The 24,279-nt window shown below is 45.2% G+C and overlaps 1 protein-coding gene across 1 annotated transcript; it reads right to left on the reverse strand.

Annotated features, from left to right (window-relative positions):
- Positions 1-5,451: 5,451 nt before the first annotated feature.
- LOC137355962 (probable G-protein coupled receptor 139) lies at positions 5,452-9,298 on the reverse strand. Its single transcript, XM_068021664.1, has 2 exons — positions 9,202-9,298; positions 5,452-6,362 (listed from the first exon to the last, which is right to left on the reverse strand). The coding sequence occupies exons 1-2, from the start codon at positions 9,296-9,298 to the stop codon at positions 5,452-5,454; spliced, it is 1,008 nt and encodes a 335-aa protein (XP_067877765.1).
- Positions 9,299-24,279: the final 14,981 nt, after the last annotated feature.

A 24,279-nucleotide genomic window follows, 5' to 3' on the forward strand; every position in this document is an offset into this window, starting at 1 on the left:
GTTCCAGTAGCTGCTGCTGTTCACTGAACTGGCTCAGATGGAGGAGTGACTTCTTGGAGACAAGGGATACACTTCCAGCCATGGCTCCTGACACCATTGACACACCCATCACTGCTGCAGAGGAAAGATACAACGCCAGCCATGGAGCTACAAGTGCCACCATTGCACAGGCGATTGGCAAGCTGAAAATGGGCTCCCGGTATCTGGCTAGAGTGGTGCCTGTACTACAAGCCGCAAAGGGGAGATTCATTCTTTGCTGCTCGCTGTGCTCTGCAAAACTATACACGCTAAGGGGGACAGGTCTGGCAAGATGAGGAGAGACGTCAGCACGAATCCTCCTCTGACGATGAGGACGCTGATGACTGAGAACTAGAATGGGGAGACAGAGACCACAAAGGCTCCGCTGTCAGGGAGAGCAGCGAGTTAGGGAAGCATGGCAGTGGCTTATCAGACAAAGTGTCTCTGCTCCATATTAACCACCTTGAGCACGGCAAGTCACACAATACCCTCGACCAGCTGCTGTGCAGCAGTCTGCATCTACAGCATCTTTGGCTGAACCATTAGAGGCAGCAGCAAACTGAGCCATTGTCCATGTTACTGTATCTATAGAGATGCATGAGTAATACTGGCATGGCAATGATGTTATTCCATACATCGGCAGTTCTGAATGTCCAGTGATGCAATGGGAGGAGGCATGATTGGTAAATGCTGGCACACTTCATTCACACAGTAAAAACAACACACATGCTAGTGAAGACAATTTCGAGATTGAACTTTTCACAGTGTTGTGTCACCACTGCAGACCCATTTGTGTCACGGTGTTTTTTGGAACACTTGATCCTGTCCCTTCGCAGTGCCACTTCTGTGCTTGCAACCTGACCGGATTGGTCGTGGATGACTTTTGTGGAGTGTCTGTGGGCTGCAGCTGTGAAACCAGTGGAGATTCTAATAGCTCTCTCTCCAAAGAAGGAATCCATGGTGACTGTCTGACAGTCTTAGATGGTATAAATCCCCACTGCCAGCTGTTTAATAGTGCCGGTCAGACTGGGACCCGCATATTTCACTATTGCCCTGCCCAGCAGGACAACCACCCTTGTGGGACTTGCAGAGATCCATCATCAGGTCCAATCCTCCACTTTTTACCATTGTATTAAGCATGGACTCATTGTTTGTTCGAGTGAGTAGTTCCTAAAGTGTCTCTACACAGTTCACACACACAAAGATGCTTTCAGATGCATGAGCACCAACTGCAAATTCTCAGTGCTCTGATTGGTCATAAGGAACAAGACCATTGAGCAGAGAAAAATTAACTCACCAGCTCAGATGAATGAGGAAGGCATTAAATAACCTTGGGAAGAATGTAGCCACTGCCTTTGAAGAATTGAGTCCTGTATCACGCTCTCTCTGATGGGACAGATTTTGCTGATCCCAAACGATAAGTGTCCAGCAGTTCCCCCATTGCACTTGCAGCACATTCTGTGTCCTCCGCCAATGATCCCAGATGTCATGGACGTACTTGTCCACAGGGACTGGGTAAGTGAGGAGACAGGGATATTTAACTATTTAAGTATTTAATCAACCTGCTTGATACTTCCTCAAACAGCGCTAATAAATTAGTCAAACACGATTTCCCTTTCATAAAACCATGTTGACTCTGCTTGCCTGTTTTCTGATTTTCTCAATGTCCTGCTACTACATCATTAATGTTGGATCCAGTACTTTGCCAATGATAGATGTTATGCCTACTGTCCTATCGTTTTCTGTTTTCTGCCTCCCTCCGTTTTGCTGTTTTACAGTTCACTGGGGCCTTTCCAGAATCTAGGATATTTTGGAAGATTATATCTCATGCATCTACTAGCTGCACAACATTTCTTTTAAGACCCTAGAATGCAGGCCATCAGGTCTAGGGGGCTTGTCAGGCTTTAGTTCCATTAGATTTCCTAGTTCCTTTTCTCTGGTGACCATGAAGTTTTAAGTTCCTCCCTCCCTTTTGTCTTTTGATTTTTTTACTACACTTAAGAAGTTTTTTGTGTCTTCTACTGTGAAGTCAGATGCAAAATATATGTTCGAAGACTCTGCAATGTCCATGTATCCCAGTATTAATTTCGCAGTCTCATTTTCTTAGGGACCAATGCTGGCAATAGCTACTCTTCCTTTTTGATATATTTGTCGACGCTTTTCCAGTTTGTTTTTATACTTTTTGCTAATTTTCTTTCATACTCTAATTTCTTCCTCTTTATTATTTTCTTAGCCATCCTTTGTTGGTATCTGAAATTTTTCCAATCTTCTGACCAACCACTAATGCTTGCAGCAATTCTTTCAATTTGATGCAATCTTTACATTCCTTAGTGAGCCACGGATGGTGCATCCTTTCCATTTAACTTCATGGCTCCTTACCAGTGATCTTTGGATTAATCTAAAATAGGTTACACGTTCTATATTCAATTAAACTAGTGGATACATCTGCAGAAATTATGAACTCATCACCGAAAATTGGGTGGTGGTACCCAGCATCTGCGAGATGTAAGGAATTGTAAACGGGTGAGAGTGTTTTGTCTGAGGCAGATTCAACGGGCAACAGTGCTGTAGCTGACTAGGCAGCGACAATACAAATACTGTCACTGCTTAATCCTGCAGGGCAGGGAAAGGACAAGTGAGGTTAGTCATATCTCTGGTTGGCAGTTACAGTAAATGTGAGTTCAGTGACATATCTGGATGGGTAATTACAGTAAATGTGAGGTCAGTGACATATCTGGATGGGTCGTTACAGTAAATGTGAGGTCAGTGATATATCTGGATGGGTAGTTACAGTAAATGAGAGGTCAGCGATATATGTGGATGTGTAGTTACAGTACACGTGAGGTCAGTGATGTGTATAGATGTGAAGTTACGATAAAAGTGAGGCCAGGGATATATCTGGGAGTGCAGTTACAGTACAAGTGAGGTCAGTGATATGTATAGATGTGCAGTTTCGATACAAGTGAAGCCAATGATACATCTGGGTGTGTAGTTACAGTACAAGTGAGGTCAGTGATATATCTGGATAGGTCGGTAGTTATCGTACCCGTGAGGTCTGTGATATGTGGCAGGGCGGAGCCTGACTGGAAGAATACAAATATGGTCATCTGGGAATGATAAGCATGGATTTGTGAAATGGCAAAGACCTTAAAACACTTTAGAGAAGGAACAGAGATTGGTGACAGGGTGATTCCACGGACAGATGGGTTAAGGGTTGTTTTATTGAGGAGAGATGTGATGACAGCGGATTTAAGGGAGAGACTGACAGAAGCTGAGGAGAGAGAACTGTTATCAGCTAACATGGGGACCAGGTAAGGACTCGGCCTCCTCCAGCCGAGCAGATGAAGCTTTGAAAGAAGATCGGGATTGTAGGCGCAATCTAAAATGAGGAATTAAGAGGGTTAAAAGGGGTCATGAAATATCTTTAGCAAACAGGGTTAAGGAAAATCCCAAAGCCTTTTATTCATATATAAGGAGCAACAGGGTAACGAGAGAAAGGACAAAGGAGGAAAGCTATGCGTGGAGTCAGACAAAATGGGTGAGATTCTAAACGAGTACTTTGCATCGGTATTCACCGAGGAGAGGGACATGACGGATGTTGAGGTTAGGGACAGATTTTTGATTACTCTAGATCAAGTCGGCATAAGGAGGCATTAAGGCGGTCATTGGATAGACATATGGATGAAAATGGAATAGTGTAGGTCAGATGGTTTCACAGGTCGGCGCAACATCGAGGGCTGAAGGGCCTGTACTGCGCTGTAATGTTCTATAAGGTGGACAAGTCCCCAGGTCCGGATGGGATCTATCCCAGGTTACTGAGGGAAGCGAGAGAGGAAATAGCTGGGGCCTTAACAGATATCTTTGTAGCATCCTTAAACGTGAGTGAGGCCCCGGAGGACTGGAGAATTGCTAATGCTGTCCCCTTGTTTAAGAAGGGTAGCAGGGATAATCCAGGTAATTATAGACCGGTGAGCCTGACGTCAGTGGTAGGGAAGTTGCTGGAGAAGATACTGAGGGATAGGATCTATTCCCATTTGGAAGAAAATGGGCTTATCAGTGATAGGCAACATGGTTTTGTGCAGGGAAGGTCATGTCTTACCAACTTAATAGAATTCTTTGAGGAAGTGACAAAGTTGATTGATGAGGGAAGGGCTGTAGATGTCATATACATGGACTTCAGTAAGGCGTTTGATAAGGTTCCCCATGGTAGGCTGATGGAGAAAGTGACGTCGTATGGGATCCAGGGTGTACTAGCTAGATAGATAAAGAACTGGCTGGGCAACAGGAGACAGAGAGTAGCAGTGGAAGGGAGTTTCTCAAAATGGAGACGTGTGACTAGTGGTGTACAACAGGGATCCGTGCTGGGACCACTGTTGTTTGTGATATACATAAATGATTTGGTGGAAAGTATAGGTGGTCTGATTAGCAAGTTGGCAGACGACACTAAGATCGGTGGAGTAGCAGATAGTGAAGGGGACTGTCAGAGAATACAGCAGAATATAGGTCGGTTGGAGAGTTGGGCAGAGAAATGGCAGATGGAGTTCAATCAGGGCAAATGCGAGGTGATGCATTTTGGAAGATCCAATTCAAGAGTGAACTATACAGTAAATGGAAAAGTCCTGGGGAAAACTGATGTACAGAGAGATTTGGGTGTTCAGGTCCATTGTTCCCTGAAGGTGGCAACGCAGGTCAATAGAATGGTCAAGAAGGCATACGGCATGCTTTCCTTCATCGGACGGGGTATTGAGTACAAGAGTTGGCAGGTCATGTTACAGTTGTATAGGACTTTGGTTCGGCCACATTTGAAATGCTGCGTGCAGTTCTGGTCGCCACATTACCAAAAGGATGTAGATGCTTTGGAGAGGGTTCAGAGGAGGTTCACCAGGATGTTGCCTGGTATGGAGGGCGCCAGCTATGAAGAGAGGTTGAGTAGATTAGGATTATTTTCATTAGAAAGGCGGAGGTTGAGGGGGGACCTGATTGAGGTGTGTACAATCATGAGAGGTATCGACAGGGTGGATAGCAAGAAGTTTTTTCCCAGAGTGGGGGATTCAAATACTCGGCGTCACGAGTTCAAAGTGAGAGGGGAAAAGTGTAGGGGGGATATGCGTGGAATTTTCTTGACGCAGAGGGTGATGGGTGCCTGGAACGCGTTGCCAGCGGAGGTGGTAGATGCGAGCACGATAGCATCTTTTAGGATGGATCGAGACAGATACATGAATGGGCACGAAGCAAAGAGATACAGACCCTTAGAAAATAGGCGACATGTTTAGATAGAGGATCTGGATCGGCGCAGGCTTGGAGGGCCGAAGGGCCTGTTCCTGTGCTGTAATTTTCTTGGTTCTTTGTTCCAGCCACCAAGCTGAGGCACCGGGGTTGTCGGCTGCTGTACATTCATAGATGGAAACACTGGGACCTGCCTCTGGGCTGCACTCAGTTGTTTCGTTCAGACATTAATTGTATTATTGATGTAACCGGATATTTCACCGCGTTCTTGACCTGCTGTCTGAACTTGGACTGTGTCGCCCCATAAATAGATGTGTTTGTGCAGCAACTTAGAATCTGCAGCATGTATCCAACTTGTCCAAAGACATAGAGAGGATGAGTGTAATCCTCGAGATATGTCCCTGTAATATTAGAAATTGAGAAATATATAACATACGTTAACCACAGAAGTATGAAGCTGCCGGATATGGCGAAGAGTAAAATCACAGAATTCCTTCTGCTCTCCATCTCTGGGTCACTGCAATTCTCTCCCTTGCTCTTACCCCTCAGTCCCTTACGGACTCGACTGGCCACTAAAATGTGTCTGACTGTCAGAGTGTTGAGCAACAGAATTAAAACGAATGGGAGCAATGGGGTTAAAACCGTATCCAACCAGTCGAGTCCCATCCATCCAGGCTCAGTATAATAGCTTGGCTTTAAATAACAGAACCACGGTACATTGTCAATTATCTCTCCAGGTTCAAATGTAAAGTAGAAGGGGACATTTTTTAAACAGAACAGAATACAGGTTGTTGCTAGAACCACAGCCACTGTTTTCTCGGTGCAATATTTAGTTTTCAACTTCTGGCAACAGATGGCCACAAATCGATCAAAGGAGAAAGTGACGGTGAACCAGACAGAACAGTCTCTGGCTTCATAACCGAGGACAGCGATAACGCTACACACAGGGGTGATATTCATAACAGATCCTGTGAAATAATAGTTACTTATCCGCCATAGTATGACATCAGTGATAATGAGCAGTAGATCTGCCGTTGCCATGGCCACCAGGTAGCGAGTGGTGCAGGTGGAGAGTCCGCACTTTCCCCGGGACAGGATCACAATCGCCAGTAAATTAGCTGCAAGAGAGAGGATGGAAAAGAGACTGGAAATTACTGATCAAACATTCTCCATGCCTGAGCTCAGACAGTCAAGGCTCGATTTCGACACCAAGAGTGGGTGGCTTGAAATAGGGTCAGCATTTAAAACATTAAAATCTCAACCATGAACTCAACTCACCTCCAACCTGCTCACTTGTAGGTTTAACAGAGGAAGGACCGGAGGGGAACATCAAAAGTCCCCACGAGGCGGTGGAGCTTGTTAAATAGTTTCATGAGGATTCTGGCACATGATTTAAACTGCTTCACAGGTTTACCATTGACGAGGCAGCTTTCTCCATCAGACACTACCCTCCACACAAAGACACTCCGATTGACAATCACCTCCTCTCTCCTGAGATAGGAATCCCTCCATGAGCTGGCATGTTCGAAACCCCGGACTGACAGCCTCAATATTGGGCCGTGCATCGGACACCCCAAAGGTTGGACGAACCTCTACCCTGCCCGGGATTTGCACAACTCCAGTGTCCGGATTTGGATTCTCCGAAGAGTGGACGCTCCCAGCAGATTGGGAGAACTCCTTCAGGATAGGAAATACCCAGGGGTTGGGTTTCGAACAGACCCTGGTTGGACAACTCCCCCATGGATCATGGTTAGGACATACTTTATCCTGCTGCCTGCTCCATTGTCCACGTCATGTGACTGGAAGCCCAGCCTGTCGATCAGGCTTCCGAGTGGGGAACCCAATAACACACAATCGAACATAATAACAAGCTGAAACACTGGCCTCACTCCCTCCCATCTGACAACATATCTACTGCTGTTAATATTCAGGTATAAGAATTGGAGCAAAATCAAAATACTGAGCCTGCTTTAAATCTGATAGAAAGCAGTGAACAGGCAGCATCTGTGGAGTGAGACAGAGAGTTAACAGACGGACTTTCACCAGGATAAGAACAAAGAACAAAGAACAGCACAGCACAGGAACATGCCATTCGGCCCTACAAGCCTGCGCTGATCTTGATGCCTGCCTAAACGAACACCTTCTGCACTACTGGGGCCCATATACCTCTATTCCCTTCCTATTCATGTATTTGTCAAGATGTCTCTTAAATGTCGCTATTGTACCTGCTCCACCACCTCCCCTGGCTGCATGTTCCAGGCACTCACCACCCTCTGTTTCAAAAGCTTGCCTCGCACATCCCCTCCAAACCTTGCCCCTCGCACCTTAAACTTATGTCGCCTAGTAACTGACTCTTCCACCCAGGGAAAAAGCTTCTGACTATCCACTCTGACCATGCCGCTCATAACTTTGTAAACCTCTATCATGTCACCCCTCCACCTCCTTCGTTCCAGAGAAAACAACCCGAGTTTATTCAACCTTTCCTCACAGCTAATACCCTCCACACCAGGCAACATCATGGTAAACCTCTTCTGTACCCTCTCCAAAGCCTCCACATACTTCTGGTAGTGTGGAGTCCAGAATTGCACTCAATATTCTAAGTGCGGCTTAACTAAGGTTCTGTACAGCTGCAACATAACTTGCCAATGTTTATACTCTATGCCCCGACCGATGAAGGCAAGCATGACGTATGCCTTCTTGACTGCCTGATCCAACTGCATTGCCACTTTCAGTGACCTGTGGACCTGTGCGCCCATGTCTCTCTGCCTGTCAATACTCCTAAGGGTTCTGCCATTTACTGTATACCTCCCACCTGCATTAGACCTTCCAAAATGCATTACCTCACATTTGTCCGGATTAAACTCCATCTGCCATTTCTCTGCCCAACTCTCCAACCGATCTATATCCTGCTGTATCCTCCGACAATCCTCATCATTATCTGCAACTCCACCAACCTTTGTCTCATCCGCAAACTTACTAATCAGACCAGCTACATTTTCCTCCAAATCATTTATATATACCACAAACAGCAAAGGTCCCAGCACTGATCCCTGCGGAACACCACTAGTCACATCCCTCCATTCAGAAAAACACCCATCCACTGATACCCTCTGTCTTCTATGACCGAGCCAGTTCTGTATCCATCTTGCCAGCTCACCTCTGATCCCGTGTGACTTCACCTTTTGTATCAGTCTTTCATGCGGGACCTTGTCAAAGTGTTTACTGAAGTCCATTTAGATAACATCCACTGCCCTTCCGTCATCAATCATCTTCGTCACTTCCTCAAAAAACTCAAATTCGTAAGACACGACCTCCCCTTCACAAAACCATGCTGTCACTCACTAATAAATTCGTTTCTTTCCAAATGGGAGTAAATCCTGTCCCGAGTAATCCTCTCTCATAGTTTCCCTGCCACTGACGTAAGGCTCACCAGCCTATAATTTCCTGGATTATCCTTGCTACCCTTCTTTAACAAAGGAACATCATTGGCTATTCTCCAGTCCTCTGGGATCTCACCTGCAGCCAAGGAGGATGCTAAGATTTCTGTCAAGGCCCCAGGAATTTCCTCCCTTGCCTCCCTCAGCATTCGAGGGTATATCCCATCAGGCCCTGGGGACTGATCGACCTTAATGCTTTGCAAGACACCCAACACCACCTCCTTTTTGATAATGAGATGACTGAGACTATCTGCACTCCCTTCCCTAAGCTCCTCATCCACCAAGTCCTTCTCTTTGGTGAATATTGATGCAAAGTACTCATTTCACAGCTCACCCATTTCCTCTGGCTCCACACATAGATTCCCATCTCTGTCCTTGAGTGGGCCAACCCTTTCCCTGGTTACCCTCTTGCTCTTTATATACGTATAAAAAGCTTTGGTATTTTCCTTAATCCTGTTTGCCAATGAATTTTCATGACTCCTTTTTGCCCTCCTAACTCCTTGCTTAAGTTCCCTCCTACTGTCTTTATATTCCTCAGGTGCTTCATCAGTTCCTATCCTTCCAGCCCTTACAAATGCTTCCTTTTTCTTTTTGACTAGGCTCACAATATCCCGCATTATCCCAGCTTCCTGAAACTTGCCAAACTTGTCTTTCTTCCTCACAGGAACATGCCGGTCCTGGATTCTAATCAGCTGACGTTTGAAAGGCTCCCATATGTCAGATGTTGATTTACCCTCAAACAGCCACCCCAATCTAAATTCTTCAGTTCCTCCCTAATATTGTTAGAATTAGCCTTCGCCCAATTTAGCACCAATTTTGGATGTCGTGTCTTCGCCCATCGCTTGGAAAGCATCCACTGGGCCCTGGAAGTCACGACTGTATTTTGCGTGGCTCAGGCAATTCATTGCCTGCAGTCGGGGCTTCTGCCCATCCAGGACAGGATGTTCCACCTCCAGGGGTTACTGGCCAATCAGAGGCCCAGCAGCTCTTCAGTCCGAGCAGCCTTAGTGCTGGTGGCCGCTTCTGGGACTTCACCCAGCGAGATGAGCCGCCATCGGCCTTGCAAGCGGAGATCGGACCTCAAAGGGGCCAATCGACCAGCCCCGGCGAGGAGGGCGGTCGCTCGAGAGGGACAGGGCAGTTCCACCGCGGCTGTTTTGAACCTGTGCGGCTGGTGTCCATCCAAGGGTACAGGGTGTCCCGTTAGCAAGGCTACCCCAGTCACAAGGAGGCCACCAGTTATTACTGGGCAGCCTCTGCACATTGCAAAGTGCCCCTCCATCGCTGGTAAAATACCAGTGTCAGCAGGACGTGGCCATTAATTCACCACTCAAGGGTCTCAATAGGGCTAAGGGCGGGCAGCTGCCTGCCACCTTCCCACCACCCAATCCACTCCCGGGCGAGGGACACATAATTCTGTCCAATGTTTCAAATCTTCATCAGAACTGGAAGTTATTCGAGTTTTAAAGTTTTGAAGCAATGATAGGGTCAGAGAAATGTTGTGCAGGGGAAGCAAAGAACAAAGTCTGTGATCCAGAGGATGGCAGGAGTGATTCAATGACAAACAGTCTGATGGTACAAGAAGAATGGGACAATTAAGGAGGAAGTAGTTGGGTCGAAAGGAAGAGGAAATGGCTACAGCAGATAAAAAGATGGGGATGAATACTTGAGAAACATGGTCAAGAGGAAAAGGCCTCAGTAACCCAGGAGGATGGCAGAGAAAGTTGGATAGATCATAGGGATAAGGATCAGCCAGTGGACAGTGTACAGATAGTGAACTCTCACCCAAGGACCAGCCCATATCTCAGTCCAGGGTCTCTGGTGTAGCTGCCATCCATTACAAATACAGGTGATCTGCGAAAATAGCAGTGGTTATGATCTGAAGCTTTTAATATCAGTCTTGAGTCCAGCAGGCTGCAGAGGAACCAATCGAAAAATATGGTCTGTTCTTCATTGAGCTGAAAATAGGAACAGTGCTGGAGACCGTGGATAGAGAGGTCAGAGCGGGATGTAGAATTAAAGGGGCAAGTGACTGAAGGTTCACGGCCCAGTTTGATAACTTATGGAAGTGTTCAGCAAAACAATCACTCAATCTGCATTTCGATATTTCCAAGGTACAGGACACTGCTGGTGGGCAGTAAATACAGTAACTACAGTGGAAGAAGTTCACAAGTAAATCTCTGCTTCACCTGGATGGATTGTTTGGGCCCTGGACAGTGGGGATGAAGGAGGTAAAAGGGCAGATGTTGCATCTACTGCAGTTACATGGGAAGGTGCCGGGTGGGGGAGGGAAACTACATGGTGGGGTAACAGAAGTGTGAAAGAGTGTGTTACAAGGGGTGGGGGACAGGCTCGGCGTGGGGGGTTGGGGAGATGTGTTTGCTAATAAAAGAAGTATACCACAGACACTGGAAATCTGAAATTAAGACAAAACATGCTGGAAATACTCAGCAGATCTGGCAGCATTTGTGGAGAGAAAAGCAGAGTTCACGTTTCAGATCAGTGACATTTCATCAGAACTGGCAAAGGTTAGAAATGTAATAGGTTTGAAGCAAATAAAGCGGGGATGGGTCAAAAGAGAACAAAAGGGTAGCTGTTGATCGGACAGAGGGTCACAGAGAATAACTGACCAAAAGGTCAAGGGGCAACGGCAAAGGGTGTGTTAATGGTGTGATGAAAGGCAAAGCAGAGAGTGCAGAGCGGGTATTAAATGACAGAATAATGAGCGGTCCTGGCTTAGCACAAACATGAATAACACAGTGGGCAGGCACATGGTAAAATAAATGAATCATGATACAAACAAAAACAAAAAATATAAAAATTAAAATTAAAGTTAAAAAGCCAGTGGGTGGCGCGGTGGTGGGGTGCAGTCATGCTCTTAAATTATTGAACTCAATGTTCAGTCCGGCAGGCTGTCGTGGGCCTAATCGGTAAATGAGATGCTGTTCCTCGAGCTTGCTTTGATGTTCACTGGAACACTGCAGCAATCCCAGGACAGAGATGTAAGCATGAGAGCAGGGGGTAGTGTTGAAATGGCCAGCGACAGGAATCTCAGAGTCATACTTTCGGACTAAGTAGAGGTGTTCCACAAAACAGTCACCCAGTCTGCGTTTAGTCTCCCCAATGTAGAGGAGACCACATTGTGAGTAGCGAATACAGAATACTAAATTGAAAGAAGAACAAGTAAATGGCTGTTTCACCTGAAAGGAGGGTTTCAGGCCTTGGATAGTGAGGAGAGAGGAGGTAAATTGGCAGGTATTACACCTCCTGTGATTGCAGGGGAAGGTGCCGTGTGAGGGGAGAGGAGTCGGGGTAATAGAGGAGTGTATCAGGATGTCACGGAGGAAATGACCACTTCTGAATGCTGACAGGGGAGGGGAGGGGAAGATCTGTTTTATAGTGGCATCACGCTGGAGGTGGCGGAAATGGTGGAGGATGATCCTTTGGATGTGGAGGCTGGCGGGGTGGAAAGTGAGGACAAGGAGAACCCTGTTGAACTTCTGGCAGAGGGGAAAGGGCAGAGGAGCGGGAAATGGGCTGGACACTTTGAAGGCCTTGTCAACCATAGCGGGTAGGGGGGTGTGGTTGGGGGTGCGTGGGTAACCTCGGTTGAGGAAAAGGAAGACATATCAGAAGTGTTGTTATGGAGGTTGCATCATCAGAGCAGATACGTCGGAGATGGAGAAACTGGGAGAATGGAATGGAGCCCTGACAGGAGGAAGGGTGTGAAGAAGTGTAGCGGTGGGAGTCGGTGGGCTTATAATGAATATTAACAGAGAATATATCCCCAGAGATTGAGACAGAGAAGTCGAGGAAGGGAAGGGAAGTGTCGGAGATGGACCATGTAAAGGTGGGAGATGGGTGGTATTTGGAAGCAAAGTTGATAAAGTTTTCCAGTTTGGGGCAGGAGGAGGAAACGGCACCGATACAGTCATCAATGTACCGGAAAAAGAGTTGGGGGAGAGGGCCTGAGTAGGACTGGAACAAGGAATGTTCAACATATCCCACAAAAAGACAGGCATAACTGGAACCCATGCGGGCACCCATAGCAACATCTTTTACTTGAAGGAAGTGAGTGGAGTTGAAGGAGAAATTGTTCAATGTGTGAACAAGTTCAGCCAGGTAGAGAACGGTGGTGGTGGTTGGGGACTGGTCGGGCCTCCATTCAAGGAAGAAGCGGCGAGCCCTCAGACCATCCTGGTGAGGGATGGGGGAGCAGAGAGATTGGACATCCATAGTGAAGAGGAGGCGGTTGGGGCCAGGATACTGGAAATTGTCAAAATGACGTCGGGCGTCAGAAGTGTCACGGATGTAGGTGGGAAGAGTCTGGACCGGGGAGAAAAGATAGAGTCAAGATAGGAAAAATAAATTCAGTCAGGCAGGAACAGGCTGAAAGAATGGGTCTGCTGGGACAGTGCAGTTTGTGGATTTTGGGAAGGAGGTAGAAGTGGGCTGTCCGGGGTTTTTGGACTGAGGTTGGAAGCTGGAGAGGGAAGATCTCCGGAGGAGATGTGGTAAGTGACAGTCATGTGGACAGTAACATGATGTTCGGTGGTGGGGTCATGGTCCGGGGGAGGTAGGAAAAAGTGTCTGACAGTTCGCACTGAGACTCTGCAAGGTAGAGGTCAGTACTCCAGACAACAACAGCACCACCCTTGTCTGCAGGTTTGATGACAATTGAGAGAATGTAGTGCGGCATGTTCAGAGGGAGACAGGTTAGAGTGAGTGAGGGAGCACAGAAATGGAGCTGGCCAATGTCTCGCCGACTGTTTTTACTGAAAAGATCAAGAGAGGGTAAGAGGCCAGAGGGAGGGGTCCATGTAGAGGGAGAATGCTGGAGGTGAATTAGAATTAGAATTAGAATTAGAATTAGAATTAGAACATTACAGCGCAGTACAGGCCCTTCGGCCCTCGATGTTGCGCCAACCTGTGAAACCATCTGACCTACACTATTCCATTTTCATCCATTTGTCTATCCAATGACCACTTAAATGCCCTTAAAGTTGGCGGATCTACTACTGCTGCAGGCAGGGCGTGCCACGCCCCTACTACTCTCTGAGTAAAGGAACTACCTCCAACATCTGTCCTCTATCACCCCTCAACTTAAAGCTATGTCCCCTCGTGTTTGCCATCACCATCCGAGGAAAAGCACTCTCACTATTCACCCTATTTAACCCTCTGATTATCTTATATGTCTCTATTAAGTCACCTCTCCTCCTCCTTCTCTCCAACGAAAACAACCTCAAGTCCCTCAGCCTTTCCTCGTAAGACCTTCCCTCCATACCAGGCAACATCCTAGTAAATCTCCTCTGCACCCTTTCCATAGCTTCCACATCCTTCCTATAATGTGGTGACCAAAACTGCACGCAATACTCCAGGTGCGGTCTCACCAGAGTTTTGTACAGCTGCAGCATGACCTCGTGGCTCCGAAACTCGATCCCCCTACTAATAAAAGCTAACACACCATATGCCTTCTTAACAGCCCTATTAACCTGGGTAGCAACCTTCAGGGATTTATGCACCTGGACACCAAGAGCTCTCTGTTCATCTACACTACCAAGAATCTTACCATTAGCCCAGTACTCTGCATTCCTGTTACTCCTTCCAAAGTGAATCAGCTCGCACTTTTCCGCATTAAACTCCATTTGCCATCTCTCAGCCCAACTCTGCAGCCTATCTATGTCCCTCTGTACCCTACAACATCCTTCATCACTATCCACAACTCCACCGACCTTAGTGTCATCCGCAAATTTACTAACCCACCCTTCTACACCCTCTTCCGGGTCATTTATAAAAATGACAAACAGCAGTGGCCCCAAAACAGATCCTTGCGGTACACCACTAGTAACTAAACTCCAGGATGAACATTTGCCATCAACCACCACCCTCTGTCTTCTTTCAGCTAGCCAATTTCTGATCCAAAGCTCGAAATCACCTTCAACCCCATACTTCCGTATTTTCTGCAATAGCCTACCATGGGGAACCTTATCAAACGCCTTACTGAAATCCATATACACCACATCCACTGCTTTACCCTCATCCACCTGTTTGGTCACCTTCTCGAAAAATGAATGGGTCTGCTGTTTGGGGGGAAGACTTCTGGTCAGAGAAGTGAGGCCGGATTCGTAGGAGACAGAAAAAGAGCTCAACATCATGCCTAGCACGAAATTCATTGATGTGGAGGCTTCAGGGGATAGAACAGAGTTCTTTGCTGAGTGCACAATATCAGCGTCAGAGAAGGTCAGGGTCAGAGGGTATAGTGAATATGTGGCAAAGGAGCAGATCAGAAGGGATGGGGTCAGAGTGAAATGAAGGGGAACAAGTATCTGGAGGGGCATTAGTCCCCATCAGCTGCTGGAGCTGGTGTTCCTTAACACCCAGAAGGAAGAAAAACGTTTCCTGTTCATGTGTCGGATAAGTCGAAGGAAGAAATGAACCTGCAGAGGTGAACAGCTTTGAAGAAGGTGAGGCGGTGTTCTGGAGAGAGAGGTCCAGTATGTACATGTGGTGGTACATGGAACAGCGTGTGGATATTTGGACGCAGTGAGAACAGCAGTCCGAGGAACATTGTATTTCTCGGAAATGTCGATAATCCCTTGTCGATTCAAAATATGAAGGATGAAACCTCAGTTGGAATCCACGTGGAATAAGTCAGAGCCAGAGGCAGTCGCTGAGGAAGGAGAAACTTTTGGTGTTGAATTTAGCTGAACATGGTGGAAATGGCAGAGGATGATGTATTGTATGTGGAGGAGGTTGTAGTGGAAGGTGAGAAGAAGGGAAGAATGAAATAGAGTCCGATAAGAAATGGGATGGAAGCAATTGAGAGTCAGTGGGATTATATTAGATATTTGTGGACAGGCAATCCCTTGAAATGGAGAGTGAGTCCAAGAAGGGAAGGAAAGAGTCAGAGATGGACCTCGTGAAGGTGAGGGAGGGGCTGAAATTAGAAACAAAGCTGATTTTTTTTTTCCAATTCAGGGCAAAAGAATGTACTGGAGGTTAAACAAAAGTAACCTGAGTACTTCTGAACAAGTGATGGAGAGAGGAATTCCTGTGGGAATGGCAAGCGAATGGAGTCAAACCAATACATTCCAAATGGTGCCCTCCGAATGTACCCATGGGAGACGGTCGAGGGAAATTGGCCTGGAAATGACCTACTGCTGTGGGTCAGGAAAGATACCATCTGCTGTGAGTTAAAGGGCAGCTCGGGTTTACTTGACTTTGGAGCAGAGAAGGGCGGTGTGACATGGACAGAAATACAGATGGACATTGGAGAGCAGCTCTGAACTCAGAAGGAAGGAAGACACACGTGTTGTGGAGCAGAATGGAGCATTTGGTGAGGATTCAGAGACTGAAGAAGTGAGAGGAATATGAAAGGGGAGGAACCACCTGTCAAGAAACAATTGAGAGAATTCATGAAACAACTCCAGGAAATTTAAGGTAGAAAGGGGGCAGAAAATTGATAAAGTTATCAAAGGATAAAGGCTACAGATTCACAAATGATTTAAATTAGAACGGAAGGTTAACAAGACAATGGATATGTGATCAAAACACAGGGGATCGTTTCTAACGGGATAGAAATACAAACAGAAAGGTATTTTCTCGACATGAGAGAAGGCTGAGGGGTGACCTAATAGAGGCTGTTAAAATGCTAAAAAGGTTAGAGAAAGGATACCTGGAGATGGTATTATCACTTGTGTTTATAAATCCAATTCATCAATTCATTAATAATATTACAGATATTGAAGTGGTTTATTTCTTGAAACAGTGCATTATTTATTTCATTATTAACAGTTTATTAATGATATTATTTACTGCAGCTGGACAGTATTATAAAAACCCGAAAGACATAAGACTCGTACCAGAAATAGACGGCAACCGAGGGGCTAAAAATGTGAGGAAATTAAGGAAATTAATGTCAGCAAAGAAAAGGTATTGGAGAAATTGAAGGGACTAAAATCCGACAGGTTCCCTGGACCTGATGACCTACACCCTCGGTTTCTAAAAGAGACAGCTGTAGAGATAGTGGATGCACTCACTATGATTTTCTAAAATGACTTCTATTTGTGAACAGTCCCACCTGATTGGAATTTGGCAAATGATACACTGCTTTTCAAGAAAGGAGGAAGAGAGAAAACAGTGAAGTGCAGGCCTGTTAGTTGACCATCATCATTACGAAAATGCTAGAAACTATTATTATGGCAGTCTTAACAATACACTTAGGAAAGCATTGTCCGATTAAAAAAGTCAACATGGTTTTACTGAACGGAAATCTATTTGACAAATTTATTACAGTTTATTTTTGAGGATGTAACCAGTAGTGTAGATAAAGGGGGACCAGTAGATGTAGTATATCTGGATTTCCAAAAGGCATTCGAAAGGGTGCCACAGAAACGTTCAATAGAACTTGGGGGAAATATGTTAGCTTGGATAAAGGATTGGCTAATGGACAGGAAGCAAAGTTTGGGCCGAAATAAGGTATTTTGAAATTGGCAGGTAATGAATACAAACATGCGAACATGCAAAGATACGAATTAGGAGCAGAAGTAGGGCATACGGCCCCTCACGCCTGCTCCACCATTCAATAATAACATGGCTGATCTGAACTCAACTCCACATTCCCGCTTACCCCCAATAACATGCACCTCTTTTTTTTTATCAAGGATGTATCTATCTCTGCCTTTAAAATATTCTTTGAGGAAGAACGTTCCAAAGACTTCCGATCCCCTGAAATAAAAATAAATTTCGCCTCATCTCTGTCTTAAATGGGCGATCCCTTCTTTTTAAACAGTGACTCCTATTTCTAGATTCTCCCACAAGAGGGAACATCCTTTCCACATCAAGAGCCCTCAGAATCTTATATGTTTTAACCGGTTTCCTCTTACTCTTAACTACAGTGCAAACAAGCCTAACCTCTACAACCTTTCCTCATGAAACAATCCGCCCATTCCAGGTATTAACCGAGTAAGCCTTCTCTGAACTGCTTCCAATGCATTTAAATCCTTCTTTAAGGATGGAGACCATTACTGTACACAGTAATCCAGATGTGAACTCATCAATGCCCTGCTTTAGTGCTGCATAACCCCCCTAAATTTCGATTCAATTCCCCTCGCCATAAACAGGAACATTCAATTAACTTTCCTAATTATACTAACCTTTTGCGATTCATGCACGAGGACACCCTCATCCCTCTGCATCTCAGAGCTCTGCAATCTTTCACCATTTAGATAATTTGCTTCTTCTTTATTCTTTCTGTCAAAATGGACAAGTTCCGATTTCCCCACATTGTACTCTGTTTGCCAGATCTTTTCCCACTCACTTAACCTATCTGTATCCCTTTTTATCCTCCTTATGTACACTTCACAAGTGACTTTTCTCCCTAAATTTGTTTCATCAGTAAACTTAGCAACCACACCTCCAGCCCCTTCATCCCATTTATTGATAGAAATTATAAAACTTTGAGGCACCAGCACTGCACCACGTGGCACACCACACATCATACCAACCAGAAAATAAGTTGAACCTTATCAAATGCCTTCTGGAAGTCCAAATACAGTAAACCCACCTGTTCCCCCTTATACACAGCACGTTACTTTTTCAAAGAACTCCAGTAAATTGGTTGAACATGATTTCCCTTAACAAAACCTCTGCATGATTACCTTGAGTGATTTTAAGTGCCCTGCTACAATGTCTTTAAAAAGAGCTTCCAACATTTTCCCTATGACAGATGTTAAGATAAGATGTTAAGATGTTAAGATGTTAAGGGCGGCACAGTGGCGCAGTGGTTAGCACCGCAGCCTCACAGCTCCAGGGACCCGGGTTCGATTCTGGGTACTGCCTGTGTGGAGTTTGCAAGTTCTCCCTGTGTCTGCGTGGGTTTTCTCCGGGTGCTCCGGTTTCCTCCCCCAAGCCAAAAGACTTGCAGGTTGATAGGTAAATTGGCCATTATAAATTGTCACTAGTATAGGTAGGTGGTAGGGAAATATAGGGACAGGTGGGGATGGTTGGTAGGAATATGGGATTAGTGTAGGATTAGTATAAATGGGTGGTTGATGTTCGGCACAGACTCGGTGGGCCGAAGGGCCTGTTTCAGTGCTGTATCTCTAATCTAATCTAATCATAACTGGTCCGTAGTTTCCTGCTTTCTGTCTCCCTCCCTTTTTGAATAAAGGAGTTAAATGACAATATTGAAAATGCTGGTCCCTTTAATTAAACACGACTCATTTCAGTATTAATGGAGAGCAGGTGATGCTCATTCTGGTTTTGTATTTAAGGGCTGGGTTTTTGCCCAGTTGGGGAATTGCCTCTGGACAGAGAGTTAGTGGGGAAGAGGGTGAACAGGTATTTGGACTGAACTATGAATTGCCAACAAAATAGTTGTGGATCAGAGACTGTCATTGGCTTACACATTTTGGTGAATGGATATCTGCCTATTTAACATTATATTAGCTATTTTCCAACCGCATGGAACCATCCCCAAATCTAGGGAATTTTGGAAAATTAAAAACAACACGTCAACAATCTCCTTGGCCACTATTTTTCATACCTTAGGACAAAGTCCTAAGGTGATACGGTGCATTCCTGAGGATGAGAGCTGAGTGGGTACCACGTTTATAGATGTGGTCCCCATACATCTTAAGAGTATGCATGGAGAGAGGAAATGGGTGACCGTCAGGCTGATGAAAAGACATAGACAGGTCGTGCCGGAGTCCCCTGAGTGCATCTCACTCCCCTATTCAATACTGAATACTGAGGAAAGTGATGCTTCAGCTGGGGAGTACAGCCAGAGCCAAATCCATGGCAACACAGGTGGCTCAGCTGCACAGGAGGGTGCAGGGAAGACCGGAAGAGCAATAGTGATACGTGATTCAATGATCAGGTGAACAGACACATGTTTCCATGGCGACAGACATGAATCCAGGAGGGTGTGTTGCCTCCTTGGTGCCAGGGTCAAGATGACACTGAGCGGTTGCAGAAAATCCTGAAGGAGGGGGGGAAAGCAAGTCCCCGCGGTCCTCATCGGAACCAACGACATAGGTAGAACGAGGGATGTGGTCCAACAGACAGAATTTAGGGAGATATGTAAGAAATTAGCAAGCAGGACCTCAATAGAAGTCATCTCTGTATTGCTCATAATGTCATGTGCAAGTGAGAATAGAAATAGAAGGATAAGACAGATGAATGCGTGGCTGGAAATATGGTGCAGAAGGGAGGGCTTTAGATTCCTGGGACATTGGCACAGGCTCTGGGGGAGATGGGACCTGCACAGACCTGATGGCTTACACCTGAACAGAGCTGGGACTGAGTTCCTTGCAGGATGTTTTGCTCGTGCTTATGGAGAGGGTTTAAACTAGTTTCACAGGGGGGGGGGGGGGTGGGAACCTGAGGGTAAACGCAACTGGGACAAAATCAGAAATGAAAATGGAAGGCAGAAAATTAATGGACGAATCCGGAAGACAGCGGAAACAAACGTTAGAAAATAAAACAATAAAAAGTTTGGCAGTGCTCAAGGGTATCTATTTCAAGGCATGGAGTATAGCAAATAAAGCAGATGAGCTGAGGGCATCGATCGACACGTGACAGCATGATATCATAGCTATAACTGAGACATGGCTTAAGCAGGGACAGGAATGGCAGCTCAAAATTCCTGCTTACATGGTTTTCAGATGAAATAGGGAGGGGGATAAGAAAGGATGGGGAGTGACAATTTTGGTCAAGGAAACTATTCAGCAGTGTGGAGGGATGATACGTTGGAAGGTTCATCAAATGAAGCCACATGGATTGAGCTTAGGAAGAAACAAGGGACAGTTACACTGCTTGGAGTGTACTATAGACCACATATAGTCAGAGGGAGAAAGAAACATAGAAACATCGAAACTAGGAGCAGGAGTAGGACATTTGGCCCTTCGAGCCTGCTCCGTCATTCATAATTATCATGGCAGATCCTCCAACTGAATAACCTGTTCCCGCTTTCCCCCCATATCCTTTGATCCCTTTCACCCCAAGAGCTATATCTAACTCCTTCTTGAAAACATACAATGTTTTGGCCTCAACTGCTTTCTGTGGTAGTGAATTCGACAGGCTCACCACACTCTGGGTGAAGAAATTTCTCCTCATCTCAGTCCTGAAAGGTTTACCCCGTATCCTTAGACTATGATCCCTGGTTCTGAACTCCCCCACCATTGGGATCATCCCTGTCAAGTCCTGTGAGAATTTTATAGGTTTCTATGAGATCCCCGCTTACTCTTCTGAACTCCAGCAAATATAATCCTAACCGACTCAATCCCTCTTCATACGTCAGTCCCGCCATCCCAGGAATCAGTCTGGTAAAACTTCACTGCACTCCCTCTATAGCAAGAACATCCTTCCCCAGATAAGGAGACCAAAACTTCACACAATATTCCACGTGTGGCCTCACCTAGGCCCTGTAAAATTGCAGCAAGACATCTCTACTCCTGTACTCAAATCCTCTCGCTATGAAGGCCAACATATCATACCTTAAAGATAATATCCCAGACACTCCCATTTTGTTTACCGCCTGTTGCACCTTCAGCGACTGGTACAAGAACACTCAGGTCTCGCTGCATATTCCCCTCTCTCGGTTTATAGGCTTTCAGATAATAATCTGCCTTCCTATTTTTGCTACCAAAGTGGATAACCTCATATTTATCCACATTATACTGCATCTGCGATGCATTAGCCCACTCACTCAACTTGTCCAAATCACCCTGAAACATCTCTGCATCCTCCTCACAACTTACTCTCTCACCCATTTCTGTGTTATCTACAAATTTGGAGATATTACATTTAGTTCCCTCATCTAAATCATCAACATATATTGTGAATAGCTGGGGTCCCAGCAGATCCCTGTGGTACCCCACGAGTCACTGCCTGCCATTCAGAAAAAAGACCCATTTATTCCTACTCTTTGTTTCCTGTCTTCCAACCAATTTTCTATCCATTGCAATACATTACCCCCAATCCCATGCGCTTTAATTTTACATGCTAATCTCTTATGTGGGACTTTGTCGAAAGCCTTCTGAAAGTCCAAATCAACCACAGCCACTGGCTCCCCCTCATCAAATCTACGAGTTACATATTTTCTTTGATTTGTCAAGCATGATTTCCCTTTCGTAAATACATACTGACTCAGTACAATTCGACCACTGTTCTCCAAGTGCTCTGCTACAAAATCTTTGATAATGGACTCTAGAATTTTCCCTGCCACTGACATCAGACTGACTGATGAACCCCCTTAAAACACTGCTTCCTATATATGAAAATAAACTGTCGACCTTTCTTGCCTTCGTTACTAAGCCAGCTATTTAGAGCTATTCCCTAACAGCACTTACTCACCAACCATTCACCTTACAGCTTTGCTGTGATGTCACTGTTGATTTGTTTTCAAAGTGTCACTGCGTAGACAAATCTCTGAGATGTGCAAGAAGAATAGGGCTGTAATACTAGAGAATTTTAGCTATCACAATATTTACTGGGATAATTTCATCGTGATCGGAATTGAGGAAGCAGAATTCCTGAGATGCATTCCGAACAGCTTATGTGGCCTGTATTTAACAAATCTACAGGAGAGAGTACAGTTTTTGACTTAGTGTTAGGAAATGAAGATAGGCAGGTGCAAGAAGTGGCAGTGGCAGTGGGAGACCATTTTGCTGGTAGTGATTATAATTCAGTCAGTTTTAACATAATTATGGAAAAGGACAGAGATAGAACAGGAGTCAGAGTTCTTAATTGGGACAGGCCAATTTTACTAAACTGAGGAGTGATTTCACACAAGCGGACTGGGAACAGCTTTTGAAGGTAAATCAGTGTCAGAGCCGTGGGAAGCATTCAAAGGGGAGATTCAAGGGGTTCAGAGTAAACATGTTCCCACAAAGTGACAGGATGAGACAGCCAAATCTAGAGCCCTGTGGATGTCAAGGAGTTTTCAGGGTAAGATAAAGCAGAAAAGGAAAGCTCATGTCCAACACGGAGAACTCAATACCACAGAAAGCTGACAGGAGTTTAGAAAGTGGAGGGGTGAAATCAAAAAGGAAATGAGGAAAGCAAAGAGAGGGCATGAAAGAATATTGGCAATCAAAATCAAGGTGAACCCAAAGGTGTTTTAACAATGTATGAAGAGTAAGAGGATAACTAAGGGGAGAATAGGGCCCATGAAAAGGCCAGAATGGTAACCTATATGTAGAGGCAGAAGATGTTAGTATTGTTCTTAATGAATACTAGCATCTGACTTCACAAATGAGGGGGTTGACAAAGATATTGTAGTGAGCGGAAGAGTGTTAAGTATTGGGGAGAGGAAGAGTTAATAGGATTAGCATCCTTGAAAGTTGCTAAATCACCAGGGCCGGATGATATATGCACCAGGCTGTTTAAAGAAGCAAGAGAGGAAATAGTGGAACGTCTGACCATCATTTCCCAGTCCTCACTGGATATATGTGCGGTGCTGGTGGATTGGAGAACTGCTAACGATGTGCCTCTGTTTAAAAAGCCATTGCAGGATAGACTGAATAATTAAAAGCCAGTCCGTCTAACTTCAGTAGTAGGAAAATTATTGCAATCTATTCTGAGAGACGTTAAGCTGTCACTTAGAAAGGCACAGGTTAATTAAGGATAGTCAGCATGGATTTGTTAAGGAAAGATCTTGTTTGGCTAACTTGATCGAACTTTTTGAAGAAGTAACAATGAAGATAGATGAGGGTAGTGCAGTTGATGTGGTCTACATGGATTTTAGCAAGGCTTTTGACAAAGTCCCACATGGCAGACTGATTAAAAAATAAAATCCCTTGGGATCCAGGGAAATGCAGCAAGGTGGATACAAAATTGGCTCCGTGGCAGCAAACAAAGGGTAATTTTTGACGGGTGATTTAGTGACTGGAGGGCTGTTTCCAGTGGCGTTCTACAGGGCTGAGTACAGGGTCCCCTGATTTTTGTGGCAGATATTAATGATTTGGATGTAAATGTAGGGGGCATGATCAAGAAGTTTGCAGACGATGCAAAGACTGACCATGTGGTAGACAGCGAGGAGGATAGCTGTAGGTTGCAGGTAGATAATGATCGTCTGGTCAGATGGGCAGAAAGGTGGAAAATGGAATTCAACCCGGAGAAGTGTGAGGTGATGCATTTGGGGAGGTCAAACAAGACAAAGAAATACGGAAAATACACAATTAATGGGAAAATACCGAGAAGTGCAGAGAAGGAAGGGACATTGTTGTGAATATCCACAGATCACAGAAGATAGCAGGTCAGGTCAATAAGGTCGTTAAGAAGGCATATGGAATCCTTTCCTTTATTAGCCGAGGTATAGAATACAATAGCTAGGAGGTTATGCTGGAAATGTATAACTCAGTGCTTATGCCAAAACTTGAGTACGATGTGCAGTTATGATCACTTCATTACATAAAGGATCGAATTGCACTACAGAGAGAGTACAGAGGACATTTACGAGGATGTTACCAGGACTGGATAAATGTTGCTATGAGAAAGGATTGGATAGGCTGGGGTGAATCTCCTTGAAACAGAGAAGCTGAAGCGAGATCTGATTGAAATGTACAACATTTTGAGGGGCCTGGATAGAGTGGAG

This window comes from Heterodontus francisci, chromosome 44 (assembly GCF_036365525.1).
Source record: "Heterodontus francisci isolate sHetFra1 chromosome 44, sHetFra1.hap1, whole genome shotgun sequence".
Taxonomy (NCBI): Eukaryota; Metazoa; Chordata; class Chondrichthyes; order Heterodontiformes; family Heterodontidae; genus Heterodontus; species Heterodontus francisci.

Coding starts and splice junctions, on each gene's coding strand:
- LOC137355962 (XM_068021664.1), bottom strand. CDS start 9,298: ATGCGGGATATTGTGAGCCTAGTCAAAAAGAAAAAGGAAGCATTTGTA. Junction 6,363..9,201: donor ACCTGAGGAATATAAAGACA/GTAGGAGGGAAC, acceptor TCTCTCTTGCAG/CTAATTTACTGGCGATTGTG.